This window comes from Dermochelys coriacea, chromosome 12 (genome assembly GCF_009764565.3).
Source record: "Dermochelys coriacea isolate rDerCor1 chromosome 12, rDerCor1.pri.v4, whole genome shotgun sequence".
NCBI classification, from domain to species: Eukaryota; Metazoa; Chordata; order Testudines; family Dermochelyidae; genus Dermochelys; species Dermochelys coriacea.
The window spans coordinates 32,607,963-32,629,956 of NC_050079.1; the positions used below are offsets into that span (position 1 = coordinate 32,607,963).

At 47.8% G+C, this 21,994-nt stretch overlaps 1 protein-coding gene and 2 long non-coding RNA genes across 3 annotated transcripts; 2 read left to right on the forward strand and 1 right to left on the reverse strand.

Annotated features, from left to right (window-relative positions):
* The first annotated feature begins 10,242 nt into the window (after positions 1 to 10,242).
* On the forward strand, positions 10,243 to 15,265 carry DYNLRB2 (dynein light chain roadblock-type 2). Its single transcript, XM_038368226.2, has 4 exons — positions 10,243 to 10,352; positions 11,596 to 11,671; positions 12,510 to 12,677; positions 14,786 to 15,265. The coding sequence occupies exons 1-4, from the start codon at positions 10,350 to 10,352 to the stop codon at positions 14,827 to 14,829; spliced, it is 291 nt and encodes a 96-aa protein (XP_038224154.1). The 5' UTR covers positions 10,243 to 10,349; the 3' UTR covers positions 14,830 to 15,265.
* On the reverse strand, positions 14,868 to 21,710 carry LOC122456346. The gene is made up of 2 exons (XR_006275217.1): positions 21,525 to 21,710; positions 14,868 to 15,659 (listed from the first exon to the last, which is right to left on the reverse strand). It is a non-coding gene; the product is annotated as an uncharacterized LOC122456346 (long non-coding RNA).
* LOC122456341 lies at positions 17,719 to 20,878 on the forward strand. The gene is made up of 3 exons (XR_006275211.1): positions 17,719 to 17,952; positions 18,209 to 19,446; positions 19,669 to 20,878. It is a non-coding gene; the product is annotated as an uncharacterized LOC122456341 (long non-coding RNA).
* Positions 21,711 to 21,994: the final 284 nt, after the last annotated feature.

The following is a 21,994-nucleotide window of genomic DNA, read 5'->3' on the forward strand; positions in this document are numbered from 1 at the left end:
GGCGGTGGGTTTGTTTGGGAGGATGCTGGCGCTGGGTTTTGCTTGGGTTTCTTTCGGAGGATGCTGGGGGTGGGTTTTGTTTGGGAGGATGCTGGGGGGTGGGTTTGTTTGGGAGGATGCTGGGGGTGGGTTTTGTTTGGGTTTGTTTGGGAGGATGCTGGCGGTGGGTTTGTTTGGGAGGATGCTGGCGGTGGGTTTTGTTTGGGAGGATGGGGGGTGGGTTTTGTGGGTTTGTTTGGGAGGATGCTGGCGGTGGGTTTGTTTGGGAGGATGCTGGGGGTGGGTTATGTTTGGGAGGATGCTGGGGGTGGGTTTTGTCTGGGTTTGTTTGGGAGGATGCTGGCGGTGGGTTTGTTGGGGGGATGCTGGCGGTGGGTTTGTTTGGGAGGATGCTGGGGGTGGGTTTTGTCTGGGTTTGTTTGGGAGGATGCTGGCGGTGGGTTTGTTTGGGAGGATGCTGGGGGTGGGTTTTGTTTGGGAGGATGCTGGCGCTGGGTTTTGTTTGGGTTTGTTTGGGAGGATGCTGGGGGTGGGTTTTGTCTGGGTTTGTTTGGGAGGATGCTGGCGGTGGGTTTGTTTGGGAGGATCCTGGGGGTGGGTTTGTTTGGGAGGATGCTGGCGGTGGGTTTGTTGGGAGGATGCTGGGGGTGGGTTTGTTTGGGTTTGTTTGGGAGGATGCTGGGGGTGGGTTTGTTTGGGAGGATGCTGGCGGTGGGTTTGTTTGGGAGGATGCTGGGGGTGGGTTTTGTTTGGGAGGATGCTGGGGGTGGGTTTTGTTTGGGTTTGTTTGGGAGGATGCTGGGGGTGGGTTTTGTTTGGGAGGATGCTGGCGGTGGGTTTTGTCTGGGTTTTGTTTGGGAGGATGCTGGGGGTGGGTTTGTGTTTGGTTTGTTTGGGAGGATGCTGGGGTGGGGTTTGTTTGGGAGGATGCTGGCGGTGGGTTTTGTTTGGGTTTGTTTGGGAGGATGCTGGCGGTGGGTTTGTTTGGGAGGATGCTGGCGGTGGGTTTGTTTGGGAGGATGCTGGGGGTGGGTTTTGTCTGGGTTTGTTTGGGAGGATGCTGGCGGTGGGTTTGTTTGGGAGGATGCTGGGGGTGGGTTTTGTTTGGGAGGATGCTGGCGCTGGGTTTTGTTTGGGTTTGTTTGGGAGGATGCTGGGGGTGGGTTTTGTTTGGGAGGATGCTGGGGGTGGGTTTTGTTTGGGTTTGTTTGGGAGGATGCTGGCGGTGGGTTTGTTTGGGAGGATGCTGGGGGTGGGTTTTATTTGGGTTTGTTTGGGAGGATGCTGGGGGTGGGTTTTGTTTGGGTTTGTTTGGGAGGATGCTGGCGGTGGGTTTGTTTGGGAGGATGCTGGGGGTGGGTTTTGTTTGGGTTTGTTTGGGAGGATGCTGGGGGTGGGTTTTGTTTGGGTTTGTTTGGGAGGATGCTGGCGGTGGGTTTGTTTGGGAGGATGCTGGGGGTGGGTTTTGTGTGGGTTTGTTTGGGAGGATGCTGGCGGTGGGTTTGTTTGGGAGGATGCTGGGGGTGGGTTTTGTCTGGGTTTGTTTGGGAGGATGCTGGCGGTGGGTTTGTTTGGGAGGATGCTGGGGGTGGGTTTTGTTTGGGAGGATGCTGGGGGTGGGTTTTGTTTCGGAGGATGCTGGGGGTGGGTTTGGTCTGGGTTTGTTTGGGAGGATGCTGGCGGTGGGTTTGTTTGGGAGGATGCTGGCGGTGGGTTTGTTTGGGAGGATGCTGGGGGTGGGTTTTGTCTGGGTTTGTTTGGGAGGATGCTGGCGGTGGGTTTGTTTGGGAGGATGCTGGGGGGTGGTTTTGTTTGGGAGGATGCTGGCGCTGGGTTTGTTTGGGAGGATGCTGGGGGGGGGTTTTGTCTGGGTTTGTTTGGGAGGATGCTGGCGGTGGGTTGTTGGGAGGATGCTGGGGGTGGTTTGTTTGGGAGGAGTGCTGGCGGTGGTTTGTTTGGGAGGATGCTGGGGTTGGGTTTTGTTTGGGTTTGTTTGGGAGGATGCTGGGGTGGGTTTGTTTGGGAGGATGCTGGGGGGGTTGTTGGGAGGATGCTGGGGGTGGGTTTTGTTGGAGGATGCTGGGGGTGGGTTTTGTTTGGGTTTGTTGGGAGGATGCTGGGGTGGGTTTTGTTTGGGAGGATGCTGGGGGTGGGTTTGTTTGGGAGGATGCTGGCGGTGGGTTTGTTTGGGAGGATGCTGGCGGTGGGTTTGTTTGGGAGGATGCTGGGGGTGGGTTTGTTTGGGAGGATGCTGGCGGTGGGTTTGTTTGGGAGGATGCTGGGGGTGGGTTTTGTTTGGGAGGATGCTGGCGGTGGGTTTGTTTGGGAGGATGTGGGGGTGGGTTTTGTTGGGAGGATGCTGGGGGTGGTTTTGTTTGGGTTTGTTTGGGGAGGATGCTGGGGTGGGTGTGTTGGGAGGTGCTGGCGGTGGGTTTGTGTGGGAGGATGCTGGGGGTGGGTTTTTTTGGGTTTGTTTGGGCAGGATGCTGGGGGGGGTGGGTTTGTTTGGGAGGATGCTGGCAGGGGGGTTTGTTTGGGAGGATGCTGGCGGTGGGTTTTGTTTGGGTTGTGGGAGGATGCTGGCGGTGGGTTTTTTTGGGGTTTGGGGGAGTGGGGGGGTGTGTTTGGGAGATGCTGGGGTGGGTTTTGTTGGGTTGTTTGGGAGGATGTGGGGTGGGTTTGTTTGGGAGGTGCTGGCGGTGGGTTTGTTGGGAGGATGCGGGGGTGGGTTTGTTTGGGTTTGTTTGGGAGGATGCTGGCGGTGGGTTTGTTTGGGAGGATGCTGGCGGTGGGTTTGTTTGGGAGGATGCTGGGGGTGGGTTTTGTTTGGGAGGATGCTGGCGCTGGGTTTTGTTTGGATTTGTTTGGGAGGATGCTGGGGGTGGGTTTTGTTTGGGAGGATGCTGGGGGTGGGTTTTGTTTGGGTTTGTTTGGGAGGATGCTGGGGGTGGGTTGTTTGGGAGGATGCTGGGGGTGGGTTTTGTTTGGGTTTGTTTGGGAGGATGCTGGCGGTGGGTTTGTTTGGGTTTGTTTGGGAGGATGCTGGCGGTGGGTTTGTTTGGGAGGATGCTGGCGGTGGGTTTGTTTGGGAGGATGCTGGCGGTGGGTTTTGTTTGGGTTTGTTTGGGAGGATGCTGGCGGTGGGTTTGTTTGGGAGGATGCTGGCGGTGGGTTTGTTTGGGAGGATGCTGGGGGTGGGTTTTGTCTGGGTTTGTTTGGGAGGATGCTGGCGGTGGGTTGTTTGGGAGGATGCTGGGGGTGGGTTTTGTTTGGGAGGATGCTGGCGCTGGGTTTTTGTTTGGGTTTGTTTGGGAGGATGCTGGGGGTGGGTTTTGTTTGGGTTTGTTTGGGAGGATGCTGGCGGTGGGTTTTGTTTGGGAGGATGCTGGCGGTGGGTTTGTTTGGGAGGATGCTGGGGGTGGGTTTTGTTTGGGTTTGTTTGGGAGGATGCTGGCAGTGGGTTTGTTTGGGAGGATGCTGGCGGTGGGTTTGTTTGGGAGGATGCTGGGGGTGGGTTTTGTTTGGGTTTGTTTGGGAGGATGCTGGCAGTGGGTTTGTTTGGGAGGATGCTGGGGGTGGGTTTTGTTTGGGTTTGTTTGGGAGGATGCTTGCGGTGGGTTTGTTTGGGATGATGCTGGCGGTGGGTTTGTTTGGGAGGATGCTGGCGGTGGGTTTTGTTTGGGAGGATGCTGGCGGTGGGTTTGTTTGGGAGGATGCTGGGGGTGGGTTTTGTCTGGGTTTGTTTGGGAGGATGCTGGCGGTGGGTTTGTTTGGGAGGATGCTGGCGGTGGGTTTGTTTGGGAGGATGCTGGCGCTGGGTTTTGTTTGGGTTTGTTTGGGAGGATGCTGGGGGTGGGTTTTGTTTGGGTTTGTTTGGGAGGATGCTGGCGGTGGGTTTGTTTGGGAGGATGCTGGGGGTGGGTTTGTTTGGGAGGATGCTGGGGGTGGGTTTGTTTGGGAGGATGCTGGGGGTGGGTTTTGTTTGGGTTTGTTTGGGAGGATGATGGCGGTGGGGTTTGTTTGGGAGGATGCTGGGGGTGGGTTTGTTTGGGAGGATGCTGGGGGTGGGTTTTGTTTGGGTTTGTTTGGGAGGATGCTGGGGTGGGTTTGTTTGGGAGGATGCTGGGGGTGGGTTTTGTTTGGGTTTGTTTGGGAGGATGCTGGCGGTGGGTTTGTTTGGGAGGATGCTGGGGGTGGGTTTTGTTTGGGTTTGTTTGGGAGGATGCTGGGGGTGGGTTTGTTTGGGAGGATGCTGGGGGTGGGTTTTGTTTGGGTTTGTTTGGGAGGATGCTGGGGGTGGGTTTTGTTTGGGTTTGTTTGGGAGGATGATGGCGGTGGGTTTGTTTGGGAGGATGCTGGGGGTGGGTTTGTTTGGGAGGATGCTGGGGGTGGGTTTGTTTGGGTTTGTTTGGGAGGATGCTGGGGGTGGGTTTGTTTGGGAGGATGCTGGGGGTGGGTTTTGTTTGGGTTTGTTTGGGAGGATGCTGGCGGTGGGTTTGTTTGGGAGGATGCTGGGGGTGGGTTTTGTTTGGGTTTGTTTGGGAGGATGCTGGGGGTGGGTTTTGTTTGGGTTTGTTTGGGAGGATGATGGCGGTGGGTTTGTTTGGGAGGATGCTGGGGGTGGTTTTGTTTGGGTTTGTTTGGGAGGATGCTGGCGGTGGGTTTGTTTGGGAGGATGCTGGGGGTGGGTTTTGTTTGGGTTTGTTTGGGAGGATGCTGGCGGTGGGTTTGTTTGGGAGGATGCTGGGGGTGGGTTTTGTTTGGGTTTGTTTGGGAGGATGCTGGGGTTGGGTTTGTTTGGGAGGATGCTGGGGGTGGGTTTTGTTTGGGTTTGTTTGGGAGGATGCTGGGGGTGGGTTTTGTTTGGGTTTGTTTGGGAGGATGATGGCGGTGGGTTTGTTTGGGAGGATGCTGGGGGTGGGTTTGTTTGGGAGGATGCTGGGGGTGGGTTTTGTTTGGGTTTGTTTGGGAGGATGATGGCGGTGGGTTTGTTTGGGAGGATGCTGGGGGTGGGTTTGTTTGGGAGGATGCTGGGGGTGGGTTTGTTTGGGTTTTGTTTGGGAGGATGCTGGGGGTGGGTTTGTTTGGGTTTTGTTTGGGAGGATGCTGGGGTGGGTTTGTTTGGGAGGATGCTGGGGGTGGGTTTTGTTTGGGTTTGTTTGGGAGGATGCTGGCGGGGGGTTTGTTTGGGAGGATGCTGGGGGTGGGTTTTTGTTTGGGTTTGTTTGGGAGGATGCTGGGGGTGGGTTTGTTTGGGAGGATGCTGGGGGTGGGTTTTGTTTGGGTTTGTTTGGGAGGATGCTGGGGGTGGGTTTTGTTTGGGTTTGTTTGGGAGGATGATGGCGGTGGGTTTGTTTGGGAGGATGCTGGGGGTGGGTTTGTTTGGGAGGATGCTGGGGGTGGGTTTTGTTTGGGTTTGTTTGGGAGGATGATGGCGGTGGGTTTGTTTGGGAGGATGATGGCGGTGGGTTTGTTTGGGAGGATGCTGGGGGTGGGTTTTGTTTGGGTTTGTTTGGGAGGATGCTGGGGGTGGGTTTTGTTTGGGTTTGTTTGGGAGGATGCTGGCGGTGGGTTTGTTTGGGAGGATGCTGGGGGGTGGGTTTTGTTTGGGTTTGTTTGGGAGGATGCTGGGGGTGGGTTTGTTTGGGAGGATGCTGGGGGTGGGTTTGTTTGGGTTTGTTTGGGAGGATGCTGGGGGTGGGTTTTGTTTGGGTTTGTTTGGGAGGATGCTGGCGGTGGGTTTGTTTTGGAGGATGCTGGCGGTGGGTTTGTTTGGGAGGATGCTGGGGGTGGGTTTTGTTTGGGTTTGTTTGGGGGATGCTGGCGGTGGGTTTGTTTGGGAGGATGCTGGGGGTGTGTTTTGTTTGGGTTTGTTTGGGAGGATGCTGGGGTTGGGTTTGTTTGGGAGGATGCTGGGGGTGGGTTTTGTTTGGGTTTGTTTGGGAGGATGCTGGCGTGGGTTTGTTTGGGAGGATGCTGGGGGTGGGTTTTGTTTGGGAGGATGCTGGGGGTGGGTTTTGTTTGGGTTTGTTTGGGAGGATGCTGGGGGTGGGTTTTGTTTGGGTTTGTTTGGGAGGATGCTGGCGGTGGGTTTGTTTGGGAGGATGCTGGGGGTGGGTTTTATTTGGGTTTGTTTGGGAGGATGCTGGGGGTGGGTTTTTTTTGGGGTTTGTTTGGGAGGATGCTGGCGGTGGGTTTGTTTGGGAGGATGCTGGGGGTGGGTTTGTTTGGGTTTGTTTGGGAGGATGCTGGGGGTGGGTTTTTTTTGGGTTTGTTTGGGAGGATGCTGGCGGTGGGTTTGTTTGGGAGGATGCTGGGGGTGGGTTTTTGTTTGGGTTTGTTTGGGAGGATGCTGGCGGTGGTTTGTTTGGGAGATGCTGGCGGTGGGTTTTGTTGGGGAGGATGCTGGGGGTGGGTTTTGTTTGGGTTTGTTTGGGCGGATGCTGGCGGTGGTTTGTTTGGGAGGATGCTGCGGTGGGGTTGTTTGGGAGGTGCTGGGGGTGGGTTTTTGTTTGGGAGGATGCTGGCTGCTGGGTTTGTTTGGGTTGTTTGGGAGATGCTGGGGGTGGGTTTTGTTTGGGGGTGCTGGGGTGGGTTTGTTTGGGTTTGTTTGGGAGGATGCTGGGGGTGGGTTTGTTTGGGAGGATGCTGGGGGTGGGTTTGTTTGGGTTTGTTTGGGAGGATGCTGGGGGTGGGTTTGTTTTGGTTTGTTTGGGAGGATGCGGCGGTGGGTTTGTTTGGGAGGATGCTGGCGTGGGTTTGTTTGGGAGGATGCTGGCGGTGGGTTTTGTTTGGGTGTGTTTGGGAGGATGCTGGCGGGGGGTTTGTTTGGGAGGATGCTGGCGGTGGGTTTGTTTGGGGAGGATGCTGGGGGTGGGTTTTGTCTGGGTTTGTTTGGGAGGATGCTGGCGGTGGGTTTGTTTGGGAGGATGCTGGGGGTGGGTTTTGTTTGGGAGGATGCTGGCGCTGGGTTTTGTTTGGGTTTGTTTGGGAGGATGCTGGGGGGTGGGTTTGTTTGGGTTTGTTTGGGAGGATGCTGGCGGTGGGTTTGTTTGGGAGGATGCTGGGGGTGGGTTTGTTTGGGAGGATGCTGGCGGTGGGTTTGTTTGGGAGGATGCTGGCGGTGGGTTTGTTTGGGAGGATGCTGGGGGTGGGTTTTGTTTGGGTTTGTTTGGGAGGATGCTGGCGGTGGGTTTGTTTGGGAGGATGCTGGGGGTGGGTTTTGTTTGGGTTTGTTTGGGAGGATGCTGGCGGTGGGTTTGTTTGGGAGGATGCTGGCGGTGGGTTTGTTTGGGAGGATGCTGGCGGTGGGTTTTGTTTGGGTTTGTTTGGGAGGATGCTGGCGGTGGGTTTGTTTGGGAGGATGCTGGCGGTGGGTTTGTTTGGGAGGATGCTGGGGGTGGGTTTTGTCTGGGTTTGTTTGGGAGGATGCTGGCGGTGGGTTGTTTGGGAGGATGCTGGCGGTGGGTTTGTTTGGGAGGATGCTGGCGCTGGGTTTTGTTTGGGTTTGTTTGGGAGGATGCTGGGGGTGGGTTTTGTTTGGGTTTGTTTGGGAGGATGCTGGGGGTGGGTTTGTTTGGGAGGATGCTGGGGGTGGGTTTGTTTGGGAGGATGCTGGGGGTGGGTTTTGTTTGGGTTTGTTTGGGAGGATGCTGGGGGTGGGTTTTGTTTGGGTTTGTTTGGGAGGATGATGGCGGTGGGTTTGTTTGGGAGGATGCTGGCGGTGGGTTTGTTTGGGAGGATGCTGGGGGTGGGTTTTGTTTGGGTTTGTTTGGGAGGATGCTGGGGGTGGGTTTGTTTGGGAGGATGCTGGGGGTGGGTTTTGTTTGGGTTTGTTTGGGAGGATGCTGGCGGTGGGTTTGTTTGGGAGGATGCTGGGGGTGGGGTTTTGTTTGGGTTTGTTTGGGAGGATGCTGGGGGTGGGTTTGTTTGGGAGGATGCTGGGGGTGGGTTTTGTTTGGGTTTGTTTGGGAGGATGCTGGGGGTGGGTTTGTTTGGGTTTGTTTGGGAGGATGATGGCGGTGGGTTTGTTTGGGAGGATGCTGGGGGTGGGTTTGTTTGGGAGGATGCTGGGGGTGGGTTTTGTTTGGGTTTGTTTGGGAGGATGCTGGGGGTGGGTTTGTTTGGGAGGATGCTGGGGTGGGGTTTGTTTGGGAGGATGCTGGGGGTGGGTTTTGTTTGGGTTTGTTGGGAGGATGCTGGCGGTGGGTTTGTTTGGGAGGATGCTGGGGGTGGGTTTGTTTGGGTTTGTTTGGGAGGATGCTGGGGGTGGGTTTGTTTGGGAGGATGATGGCGGTGGGTTTGTTTGGGAGGATGCTGGGGGTGGGTTTTGTTTGGGTTTGTTTGGGAGGATGCTGGCGGTGGGTTTGTTTGGGAGGATGCTGGGGGTGGGTTTTGTTTGGGTTTGTTTGGGAGGATGCTGGCGGTGGGTTTGTTTGGGAGGATGCTGGGGGTGGGTTTGTTTGGGTTTGTTTGGGAGGATGCTGGGGTTGGGTTTGGTTTGGGAGGATGCTGGGGGGGTGGGTTTTGTTGGTTTGTTTGGGAGGATGCTGGGGGTGGGTTTTGTTTGGGTTTGTTTGGGAGGATGATGGCGGTGGGTTTGTTTGGGAGGATGCTGGGGGTGGGTTTGTTTGGGAGGATGCTGGGGGTGGGTTTTGTTTGGGTTTGTTTGGGAGGATGATGGCGGTGGGTTTGTTTGGGAGGATGCGGGGGTGGGTTTGTTTGGGAGGATGCTGGGGGTGGGTTTTGTTTGGGAGGATGCTGGGGGTGGGTTTTGTTTGGGTTTGTTTGGGAGGATGCTGGGGTGGGTTTGTTTGGGAGGATGCTGGGGGTGGGTTTGTTTGGGAGGATGCTGGCGGTGGGTTTGTTTGGGAGGATGCTGGGGGTGGGTTTTGTTTGGGTTTGTTTGGGAGGATGCTGGGGGTGGGTTTGTTTGGGAGGATGCTGGGGGTGGGTTTTGTTTGGGTTTGTTTGGGAGGATGCTGGGGGTGGGTTTGTTTGGGTTTGTTTGGGAGGATGATGGCGGTGGGTTGTTTGGGAGGATGCTGGGGGTTGGTTTGTTTGGGAGGATGCTGGGGGTGGGTTTTGTTTGGGTTTGTTTGGGAGGATGATGGCGGTGGGTTTGTTTGGGAGGATGATGGCGGTGGGTTTGTTTGGGAGGATGCTGGGGGTGGGTTTGTTTGGGTTTGTTTGGGAGGATGCTGGGTGGGTTTTGTTTGGGTTTGTTTGGGAGGATGCTGGCGGTGGGTTTGTTTGGGAGGATGCTGGGGGTGGGTTTTGTTGTGGGTTTGTTTGGGAGGATGCGGGGGTGGGTTTGTTTGGGAGGATGCTGGGGGTGGTTTTTGTTTGGGTTTGTTTGGGAGGATGCTGGGGGTGGGTTTTGTTTGGGTTTGTTTGGGAGGATGATGGCGGTGGGTTTGTTTGGGAGGATGCTGGGGGTGGGTTTTGTTTGGGTTTGTTTGGGAGGATGCTGGCGGTGGGTTTGTTTGGGAGGATGCTGGGGGTGGGTTTGTTTGGGTTTGTTTGGGAGGATGCTGGCGGTGGGGTTGTTTGGGAGGATGCTGGGGGTGGGTTTGTTTGGGTTTGTTTGGGAGGATGCTGGGGTTGGGTTTGTTTGGGAGGATGCTGGGGGTGGGTTTGTTTGGGTTTGTTTGGGAGGATGCTGGCGGTGGGTTGTTTGGGAGGATGCTGGGGGTGGGTTTTGTTTGGGTTTGTTTGGGAGGATGCTGGCGGTGGGTTTGTTTGGGAGGATGCTGGGGGTGGGTTTGTTTGGGAGGATGCTGGCGGTGGGTTTGTTTGGGTTTGTTTGGGAGGATGCTGGCGGTGGGTTTGTTTGGGAGGATGCTGGCGGGGGGTTTGTTTGGGAGGATGCTGGGGGTGGGTTTGTTTGGGTTTGTTTGGGAGGATGCTGGGGGTGGGTTTGTTTGGGAGGATGCTGGCGGTGGGTTTGTTTGGGAGGATGCTGGGGGTGGGTTTTGTTTGGGTTTGTTTGGGAGGATGCTGGCGGTGGGTTTGTTTGGGTTTTCGGGGGGGGACATTTCTCTGAGTTGGTGGGGTGTGTTTGTTTTGTTATGTGGCTGGCTTTGTTTGGGGACAGCCGGATGCTGGTTCCCGCTTGGAGGATCGGGCTCTGTTCGTGTGTCTGTCGGCGGGGCTGGGTTTCGCGAGGGACGTGCCAGAAGCCCGCGTGCGCCTCTAGCCTGGGAGCGGGCTCGCGCGGGGCGGGCCGGGGGCGGGGCTGTTCCTCCCCCTCCCCCCCGCACTTCCGCTTCCGGCCCAGCCCCATAGCAACCGTTGCGAGGAGGGAGTCTAGGTCTCGGGCTGGCGCCTCCTCCTGCGCGTCCCTGGCCATGGTAACGGGGCCTCCCCCGGGTGGGAGAGGGGCATGGGGGGCGCGGGGCAGCCGCAGTGTCAGGGGGGTGGGAGGCACTGTGGGGGGAGCATTGGGCAGCGCACGGGGGGTCACTAGGCAGCAGGTTGCGGCGTACAGCGGGCATCAGCGCACACTGTCACTCAGCGCCGAGCGGTCTGTTTGCTCCATTTCCCCATAGATTCATAGATACGAAGGTCAGAAGGGACCATTCTGATCATCTAGTCTGACCTCCTGCACAGCGCAGGCCACAGAATCTCACCCACCCACTCCTACGAAAAACCTCACCTATGTCTGAGCTATTGAAGTCCTCAAATCGTGGTTTAAAGACTTCAAGGAGCAGAGAAGCCTCCCTCAAGTGACCCGTGCCCCATGCTACAGAGGAAGGCGAAAAACCTCCAGGGCCTCTCCAATCTGCCCTGGAGGAAAATTCCCTCCCGACCCCAAATATGGCGATCAGCTAAACCCTGAGCATATGGGCAAGATTCACCAGCCAGATACTACAGAAAATTCTTTCCTGGGTAACTCAGATCCCATCCATCTAATATCCCCTCTCAGGGGATTTGGCCTATTTACCCTGAATATTTAAAGATCAATTACTTACCAAAATCCCATTATCCCATCATACCATCTCCTCCATAAACTTATCGAGTAGAATCTTAAAACCAGATAGATCTTTTGCCCCCACTGCTTCCCTTGGAAGGCGATTCCAAAACTTCACTCCTCTGATGGTTAGAAACCTTCGTCTGATTTCAAGTCTAAACTTCCTAGTGGCCAGTTTATACCCATTTGTTCTTGTGTCCACATTGGTGCGGAGCTGAAATAATTCCTCTCCCTCTCCTGTATTTATCCCTCTGATATAGATCCCCTTCCTTTTGGGGAGGACAGCCCCCCTGAGTCTGTGGTACTGACCCCCCTGCCAAACAGGAGCCCCCTTCAGATGCCATTGCCCCTGAAGCACACCTGCAATGGGATGCTGCTTACCTGCTCCTCTCTAGCCCCTACTAGGTAAATGCTGCTGGGCAGGTCCTCGTGTTTTGGCAAGCAGCACTTTTCTGCAGGGATGAAAACCAAGAGGCATAGTCAGCCCTCAGTAGAGTTACATGGGTGTAAATGAGGGGAGGGATACCCTCACACACACACAAGTTTTGATGAGAGGGCTGGGACACAGCTGTCTATAATACTGTTAATTTTCTTTATTTATGTGATTTCATTTTTTTTTATAGGCAGAAGTAGAGGAAACGCTAAAGAGGATTCAGACACACAAAGGGGTGATTGGTACTATTGTTGTAAATGCAGAGGGTAAATATACTGCATTTATAAATCCAAAACTAAACTTCATAGAGGCACTGGATGTAACCACTTCCATCATTGCAATATATCCTGTGTTATTAAACAATATAACCACTTTACAATATTTTGCAAAAATGTAATCATTATAGGTTAAACTTTCAGAAATGTACACTCAAAACAGATGCATGCAGACTTTGATTTGTGCAGCAAAAATGCACACACTTCTGTAAATCTAACCTTCTCTACTCTAGTCTTTTCTTAACTCTACTACATATTATTTTAACAGGATGTTCAATATTATGTGCTTGCTTCAGGAATTTTATCACCATTTTATTTACATTGTTAACCACTTTAAAAAAAGGATTAAAACAAGTTTGTTTTGTTTAAAAATAGGCACTTTACTCTCTTTAGAAAAATGTAGACACCTGGCAAAAATAAAATAAAAAATAAAGTGGCTATTGGACCACCAATTCAAATTGGCCTTCTGACTTCAAATACTGACATCTTTAAAATAAATATACAGCTATTTTTCATGCTCCTGGATGGAAAGGAACAGATTTTCAAACAAGTTAGTCATACAAATGTACATTTAATCTGTATGACTAACTTGTTTGAAATTCTGTTCCTACATTAAAAGGAACTGATGCTCAGTTTGTGGAACAAACTGGAAATTAACAGAGAAACCACCAAAGCAGATAATTTTTAAAAGACAGAATCAATCTGGAAACATTTTCAATTGAAACAATTGAATACAGCTCTATCTTGTTCTGTTTGCTGCTTTGTTAATGTGACAGACAGTAAAAGATTTTAATAATAAAATTGCTTTAATGTGCCTGTTCGTTTGCAGGAATTCCAATCAGAACAACCCTAGATAACTCTACAACAGTACAATACGCAGGTCTTCTTCATCAGCTCACAATGAAAGCGAGGAGCACAGTGAGAGATATAGATCCTCAGAACGATCTAACCTTTCTTCGGATCAGATCAAAGAAACATGAAATCATGATAGCCCCAGGTAATTTGTTTCAGAGTGGTAGCGTGTTAGTCTGTATCAGCAAAAACAATGAGGAGTACTTGTGGCACCTTAGAGACTAACACATTTATTTGGGCATAAGCTTTCGTGGGCTAAAACCTACTTCATTAGCTGCATGGAGTAGAAAATACTTCCTTCTGTATTTTTCACTCCATGCATCTGATGAAGTGGGTTTTAGCCCACAAAAGCTTATGCCCAAATAAATGTTAGTCTCTAAAGTGCCACAAGTACTCCTCGTTGTTTTTCCAGGTAATTTAAGATTTCTATTCCTAAAATATTGTTAAAATTTTGTGTGTGCTGTAAGTTTCTCAATGCACAAAGCTACTGTAGAACATGTATATGATATATGAAAACAAAAGTATAAGACGTAATGTCTTGCTTTTGCTATAAGTCCTTTACATTTGGATAGGGTGCACACAATATTGTTCACTTCATTGTCTACATAGACAGCTACACTAGCATCTTGATGCATAAGAATTATAGTATTCAAGACTTGAGGCAAGAAGATAAGACCAGATCTCACAGAAATGTAGTGCTGGAAGGGACCGTAAGAAGTCATCAAGTCTAGCCTCCTGCACTTAGGCTGGACCGAGTATTCCTGAAAACTGTTTGTCCAACCTGTTCTTAAAAACCTCCACTGACTGGGATTCCCAACCTCCCTTGGAAGTCTATTCCAGAGCTTAACTATCCTCATAATTGTATAGTTTTTCCTAATAGCTAACCTAAATCTCCCTGGCTGCAAATTAAGCCCATTACTTCTGTCCTATCTTCAGTGGACATGGATAAATATCACTGACTCTTCCCTTTATAACAACCTTTAACGCATTTTGAAGACTTATCAGTACTCCCCTCAGTCTTCTTCGCTCATGCCTAAACATGACCAATTTTTTTAATCTTTCCTCATAGGTCAGATTTTCTAAACAATTTATTTTTTTTCCTCTCCCCTGGACTTTCTTCAATTTGTTCACATCATTCCAAAGCTGTGGTGCTCAGAATTGGACACAGTACTATAGTGGAAGCGTCACCAATGCTCAGTAGAATGGGACAGTCACCTCAGATGTCTATTTTCAACACTCTTGTTGGAGCTAATAAGTTTTTAGTAAACATGGCAAATGTGTTCACTTTTTTCACAACAAATACTAAACGAACAACTAATGATCATCCATCGATTGTTTAAGAACAGATTTTTCACTTGATACTGTACAGTATGTACCAAGCTTCTCGTTGCTCATAAGAGGGTTTCTTTTACAATATAGTAGGTAATGGATCACATAGGTTATCACATTAGCACCATTAATATAACAATTATGATTGAATTACTTGTCAATAAGAGAAACTTGTATAAAGCTATGTATTTGTCTTGTTCATCTTAAGTACAAATGTTTTGTATTTGCTTTGGGTTGTTTCCCCTAATTAATATGGATAAGGGGCCAGATTCTTAGCTATGGTCAAGGAGCATACATCACAAATTGAGGCAGCCAGGACGGGGAGGGCAAAGGTGCTGTGATTTTGGGGGCGTGCTAGACTGGTACCCCATCATATATTATGCTGGCTGCCAACAACTCCAATGGGTAAAAAAAAAAATCAGATGAGAATGCGTAGGGTATAAAGAAGACCCAACTATGCCCCTAATGTCAGTAGGGAGGGAGGAGGCATTGGATTCACTATACTTGTACCACCATAATACCCTTTCACTGAGGTAATCCTTACAATGCCAGATATACTGATTCTGTCATCAAATTCCACCATCAGCACAGTGCAAAGTGGCTGCACTGATCTCACTGTTCCTACTAGAAATCATAAGTAACTCCAGTGAAGACAATGCAGTTACATTCGTGTAAAACCAATATAAGCAGAATCGGGCCCTATTACTTTAAGTGATAGCAATTAGTCGAAATCATTTTTGTCAAGCATGTTTTACGGTTTAAATTCAAAAGTTTGATTTATTCCTATCTTAACAGAAAGAAAGAAAGAAATCAGGGCAAACTACTAGTAAACCAGTAGACGGATGTTAATATTTCTGTAATATTTTAATTTAAAATGTTTTTTCTTGATGATTTTGATAAAAATGTTCTTGTATCTCTTCACAGATAAGGAGTATCTTCTGATTGTTATTCAGAACCCATGTGAATAGACTTGCCGCAACAATATTTTGAGACACTGATGCAGCTGTACTTTTTAAAGTAATAATCCTTTATTGATATTTAATTTCAAACATACCGCTGAGTTCTTAACGTATGTAACTTGTCATTGCTGAAACTTTTCCAAGCTAATATTCTTAGTTGTAGCTGTACTTTAACTTATGCTTGAGCAAAACAAACATTGTATATGTGGATAAATACTCAGAAGAGCAATAATAGAACAAAATGTTTAAAAAACTTTTGTTAATGGATTTTCTGGCTAATTCTTGTAACTAAAGAATTCTCTTTACATCACAAGTTTAAATTTTTTTTTTAAAGCAGGAATCACATTTCATGGAAATTAGTAACTTGTGTATGTACTTGTAACTGTGCCCATGTAAACTCAAGAATACAGGATTAAATAGTGTTACTCATCTCAGTTCCATTGGAGTAAAGAGGACTGTGTTCTGCCTCTGTAACTTCTGCATTTTGATCAGTCTAAAGAATTAGATTTACTTCCACCTTATGCTATCTTAAGTACCCTTCAGTTTCTAATGAACAAATGAATCACAACAGATTCAGTTAACTATTTTAAAGCTAATGCTGAAGAAAGGTCCAGATGGAGAGAATGGCCCTTCCACCTTAAATTAATGCAAAACTATTGTTAATTTGTGTTTACTGGCCATTCTAAATAGTGCCTCTAAGTAAACTCATCAAAACTCTTGATAAAACACTCAGATGTGTCCACCTTCAGATCCAGCATGTACTGAATACATTGAGCCATTTCTTCCAGTACATTTTGCAACACTGCCACAGATCTTCAGTTCTGTCCAAAATTGGAAACCTGTTCAGAACATTGTTTTAAATCAGACACTTAAAGTGTATGCAGATTTTCACGTTACTAATGATTCTTTAATTTTAAAGTTGAAACTTTTCCACCATCACTAGGTCAAGAACAGTTTTATGCTGATATTTCATCATAGGGCAGTACAATCTGGAAATTGGGGGAAGAAAAATAAGTGGTAGGAAGCCTGGCTAAAGAGACCCAGGAAGAAATGAATCCAGTTGCTTGGGAATAATAGAAGCCAAAGAGATGGTTATTGATGATACAGCCACAGTATAATATCTACTTGCTAGGTGACAGTTGATAATATGAATGGCGTCATGAAAATGACCATTACATGGAAATAAATTTAGCAAATCAATATCTTTACATATTGAAGTAAAATAAAGCAGAGCATATATTTGAACATTAATGTACTCTGTGCTGTACAAGAAAACACTACCTACTTCCTATGGTCTCATCTAAATTATTCTAAATTATTTAAAATGACAACCGTTCATTTGTGAAAGTTGACATATATGGCCATACTGTACCAAAACCAAGTTTTTCGTTTATCAACTTCACCAGTTCTCTGGAACTAATGCTTTTTAACAGCAAACCAGTCATTGTCAAATGTCTAACTTTTATTGATAAAAAAAAATACGTTGGTATTTTGGGGGCTATCCCGTGTACAAGTCAAAGTCAGTGTGTCTGGCTTTCCTTTCACTTACTCTAGTTAGCATCTGGACTAATTCTACTGAAATGGACAGTCACAGCAGTGTTGAAGGGAGGAGATTTAGCTCCATTCTTACTATTTAATGTCTATTTTAGATGATTAATTTTCTCTTTTGTTAAATTACTAAATTAATATCCAATAAATTGGTTTTGCATTATATTACTCGAGCAAACTGCTGAAGTTAGTCCTTACTGTGTAATATTTTCTAACTTGTCAAAAATAGCATAGATGGCATCACCTCTTAACACCTTCCAGAGCCATGAAAAATGTCCTTCAGTCAGACACAGCAGTACACACATGCAAAGAGAAAAGCTTTGTACATGACAATATTTATTCTTCATTTTTATCTTTCTTTTGTGTGTGTAAATTTCTTTTCCAGACTTTAATCCAATATTCTTGAAGCAACTGATGATCACTTTGGTTTGGGTCCCAATTTATCAAAGCACTTGAAGGGGTTAAGTTCATCCCTATTCAATAATGTACTTAAATTCAAAGTTAAATTTAAGCACGGATTTAAGGCCAGTTGAAATTAGACTTAAGCCCATGTTCAAAAGTAAACAGACTTAATTGCCGAAAAGGGGCTTTAATGTGCAGAAATGGTTTATAAGTCATTTTATGCAATCTTCAAATGTCCAAATGCCCACAAATTCATTCCCATCACAACTCGTTGTAGAAGTCCTGCAAGTCATGGATGCAGATCTGAGCGCTAAGTCCAGTCCACTCTTGGCAGTGTAACCAGTGACAATTGCAGTGAAACTGCATACCGAGTTCTGTTCCTTGGGGTACTCTAGAGCTGGGGTGGTCAACCTGTGGCCTCAGAGCCACATGCGGCTCTTCAGAAGTTAACATGTGGATCCTTTTATAGGCACAGACTCCAGGGCTGGAGCTACAGGAGCCAACTTTCCAATGTGCCGGGGGGTGCTCACTGCTCAACTCCTGGCTCTGCCACAGGCCCTGCCCCCACCACCCCTTCCCGCCCCCTCCCCTTAGTCTGCCATGCCCTCGCTCCTCCCCCCTCACCTCCTGCATGCCACAAAACAGCTGCTCAGGAGGTGCGGGGAGGGAGGATCACTTGATTGCCTGTTCTGTTCATTCCCTCTGGGGCACTTGTCATTGGCCACTGTCAGAAGACAGGATACTGGGCTAGATGGACTTTTGGTCTGACCCAATATGGCTGTTCTTATATGATTTCCAAAGGGATGCATGGGCCAGGCCCACCTCAGCTTTAGCCTTCAAAGGTTTGTCTACAGTAAGAAAAGTGGTGAGGGTTAGCTAGCATGTTTCCCTCTGATCCTGAGGGAGAGGCACTGATCGGTGGGGCTAGGAGGCTTGGGGGGCTGATGGGGGGTGGGGCTGCTGACATATTACTGTGGCTCTTTGGAAATGCACATTAGTAAGTTCTGACTCCTTCTCAGGCTCAGGTTGACCACCCCTGCTCTAGAATCTTTACCAAGGCTCCTTACAAGCTGTGCAAGTATATGCAGTATTAGCAACATCCTCATTACAGAATATAGATATATAATGAAATATCCTGCCATTTTTATTTCTATTTTGTATTAGGAGAGCTACTGTATAGCTGTGAAAAGAAAAAGGAGTACTTGTGGCACCTTAGAGACTTACAAATTTATTAGAGCATAAGCTTTCGTGAGCTACAGCTCACTTCAGCGGATGCATTGCATTTGGTGCATTTTCCACCAAATGCATCCGATGAAGTGAGCTGTAGCTCACGAAAGTTTATGCTCTAATAAATTTGTTAGTCTCTAAGGTGCCACAAGTACTCCTTTTCTTTTTGCGAATACAGACTAACAGGGCTGCTACTCTGAAACCTGTATAGCTGGTTTTTCAACAGAAAAAAAAAGTTAAAAAAAAAGTGTGAGTATGTGTAATCTCAATGGAATCTGCTGTCAGCAGATTCATCTGAACAAAGGTGGGCAGTAATAGGAGGAAAAGCAGAATCAAAGAATGAGAAAGTAATTTTAAAATTACTGTACAAAACTGTATAACAATGCTCAGGCTATGGTGAAGTTGCTGTTTATGTGATAGAACCACCAGTGTAATCTCTACCATCCAATTGGATTTAGAATCCTGATAACATTTAACCAGGAGAAAGATAATTTCAGGGACACATCCATAGTATTCTTTAAAAGACTAATTTTATGGATAATCATTGGCTGATGGACTAAACTAGCACGTTCTGAGTTAATCAAAATGCTGCTTCTCTCTGAGCAACAATCACTCTAGTGTTCCAACATCCATCTGACAAAATGATATCAACGTCACATGTTTGGGATGATAAAAATAAACTACTGTAATTGCAATAGAAATCTGTCACCGGATCATCCTCCCACTTTAAAAATACAGTAAACATCTTGGCTTTGCCTCAACATTTATTTTTGACAAATGTATAAGATCTCCTGTGACACCAGCTAGTGCCAGTCGTCTGTCCCATTTACAGTAATAATGGGAACCAGTTGTTTATCCGCTTCATGTTTTGCTTATCTGTCACTTAGCCAGATTTTAAGCATTCAGTTTAGTGCACAGAAAGGATGAATGTCTTTGATCAATAATTTGCATATTGTAGTTAGTTAGGCTATGGGCATGTGTAATTCAGCAGGATGAGATATGCACTTAATGAATTAGTGTACATTACATTCTGTATGTAGAAATATTCAAGTCACATGTTTTTCAAATGTACTTTCAGCTCAACCTTTCTGAATTTTAGGTAGATCTGGTTTAACATGAGTAAAGCATAGTTAGAATTCTTTAGGAATGGATGAAAGAATGATTCACAAACTCCCTACACGTGACAAAAAGTACATAATCTAATTGATTGTCATCTGATTTGTCACCTCTGCAAATCTGTAGCAATTTACAAGTCACCCCTCTTGCCAAAACAAAAACAGTGCATCTTTATGCTACAGAAGGTATTTATTAGTGTAAAAGAAAGTATTAAATATTCAGTCAAAGCAGGTTAAAGTGTCCCATATTTGCTAACAGAATTTAGTGTGTTCATAGATCATATAGAAAGCACCAAAAACAAATTGGAATTCCCCTAACTCAATAATATTTCAGGTTTCAGAGTAGCAGCCGTGTTAGTCTGTATTTGCAAAAAGAAAAGGAGTACTTGTGGCACCTTAGAGACTAACAAATTTATTAGAGCATAAGCTTTCGTGAGCTACAGCTCACTTCATCCGATGAAGTGAGCTGTAGCTCACGAAAGCTTATGCTCTAATAAATTTGTTAGTCTCTAAGGTGCCACAAGTACTCCTTTTCTTTTTGCAAATAATATTTCAGTGCCAGTGACTAAAGTTTCAGATCTTTGTTTTTTGTCACGTGTTAATAATACTCCCATCTAAATCCCAGTGAAAAAAATGTTCATGTGTGCTGAAGATATCTCTCTATAAGCACACCAATTAGAACTCTTCAGAAAGCTTGCTTTTAACATCGGCTACGTATAGTGTTCTCATATTACATCCTGCTGTAAATTTCACCTAAGAAGGTGAGCTATTTGGACAATAACAGATTCCCTGAAGGAACATTGTCTGATCATAAATATTAATGATAATGAACTTGAAAAGGCCATCTTAATAAAATGCAATTAGACACTATTACTTCCAAGAGTTATGCATATGATTTAAATGTTACATAGCATTTTCAGTAAATTTAGGCTTTCTAATTCAGGGACAAGTCTTGCCTCTATTATGTGCATCAGTAGTCCCTAACAGCAAATAGAGCTGCTGGACTGGCCCATAGAAAACAACAGTCTATAATATACTGGTGGTTGCCCTTTTATTACGTTCTATTTACTAGAGATTATACTAGAGATTAGTATTACCAAAAAAATCAAATAATTTTTTGAATCTCGGGCAGTCAAATTAGAGGAGTCAACAGTATTACAATATTTTTCCCCTTTTCGTGGACAAATTAATATCGGTTACTAGAGAGATTTAGGTCACAACAACAAGGCTCAGTTGTATGACTTTGCAGTGGCCTTGGGAGCAAGGGTGACAAATACTCTTGAGAGATTGCATTGGGTGTTTCACACTTCACTTTTGATTATTTGGAGCCTTGCTTGAATCATACCATGGATATTTTTCAAAGAAAATCAGCATTTGGCCTGATTCACCTTTCATTTGCATTGGTTCTGCACCATTGATTTCAATAGAATTATTCTCAATTTACTAGTGGGGAGGGAGGCCACTCTGCCTCTTGTATTGGGCGGTAACCCTCAGGTTTGGGTCGCACTGGCGGGGCTGAGTTGTAAGTAGTCTATAGGTCTGGGCCCATCTAACAGAGACAAACAATAATAGTCAGGTGCTCATGTTCCTACCCTTGGGCAGGGCAGAGCACTGTGGAGCCTTTAGCTCGCAGCCCCTCAGCTTGATTATCACTACAAAAGTTTTTTTCTCCTGCTGATAATAGCTCATCTTAATTAATTAGCCTCTTACAATTTGTATGCCAAATTCCACCTTCTCTGTATATGTGTGTATATATCTTCTTACTGTATGTTCCATTCTTTGCATCCGATGAAGTGGGCTGTAGCTCATGAAAGCATATGCTCTAATAAATTTGTTAGTCTCTAAGGTGCCACAAGTCCTCCTGTTCTTTCAGCTGCAGCTGTCAGTACTTAACAGTTTGGAGCTCTAGGCCTTTCAGCGGGGCTGAGCAGAGAGCAGGCTGTAGCCTGAGCCTCCTGGCCAAGACAGCCAGCTACCACACAGACAGTCTGGGGTCTAGCCTTTTGGGTGGGGCAGAGCCAGGAACAGGCTTTAGCCTGAGCTTGTGTGCCAAGGAGCCAGCAGATACATACAGTCTGCAGCTCTAGTCCATTGGATGGGCAGAGCAGGAGGCAGGCTCTAGCCTAAGCCTTCTGGCTACAGCAGCCAACACACACTCAGTTCAGGGTTCAGATTAGGATGAGCACCCAGTCTAGGGGCTCCAGAAGGGGTGAGTACCCATACAGTCCAGCATCCTAGCTTGCTGGATGGTAGATTCACAGAGGCCTCCTTGCCTATGGTGGGGATTCAGCCACCCCAGCAGTGGGGTGGCCAGGGTAGGGCAATGCAGGCCCACCCAACTCCACCACTTCCCAGTCTAGGGCACAGTGGTCCACTACTAGGTCAGCAGGGATCCAACTGCAACACACTGACCTAGAAGCAGTCAGCCACATAGCCAGACAGTCATCGGCTGCCCCAGGCTACTTCTTACTTCCCTGGGGTTTGGTATCTCTGGAATCCACAGGTCCTCAGGGTACACAGCAGATGGAGGTCCCGGCAACTCCCCTTCTGGGTCCATCTCCTCCATTGACAGGGTGATGCAGAGCACCAATTCAGCACCCAGGTAGCAGAGCAGAAACATCTGTCTCCTTCCCTAGCTCCCACTCAACTGAGCTGCAGAACCCTCCTTTTATACCCTTTACTTCCTATTCCCCCCCCCGAACTTCCAGTGAGGGGGGCGGGGTGGGTTTGGCTCCACCCACCAGAAGGAATGTAGTGATCCCTCTCTCTCCAGCCTGGAGGGAGGCCAGTCTGCCTCTCCACACCCTGATGTAAATGAGAGGGGAGGGGAAATCACACTCATAGTCCAGAGTCTATATCTCTTGTGTCAGAAAACTCCTAGG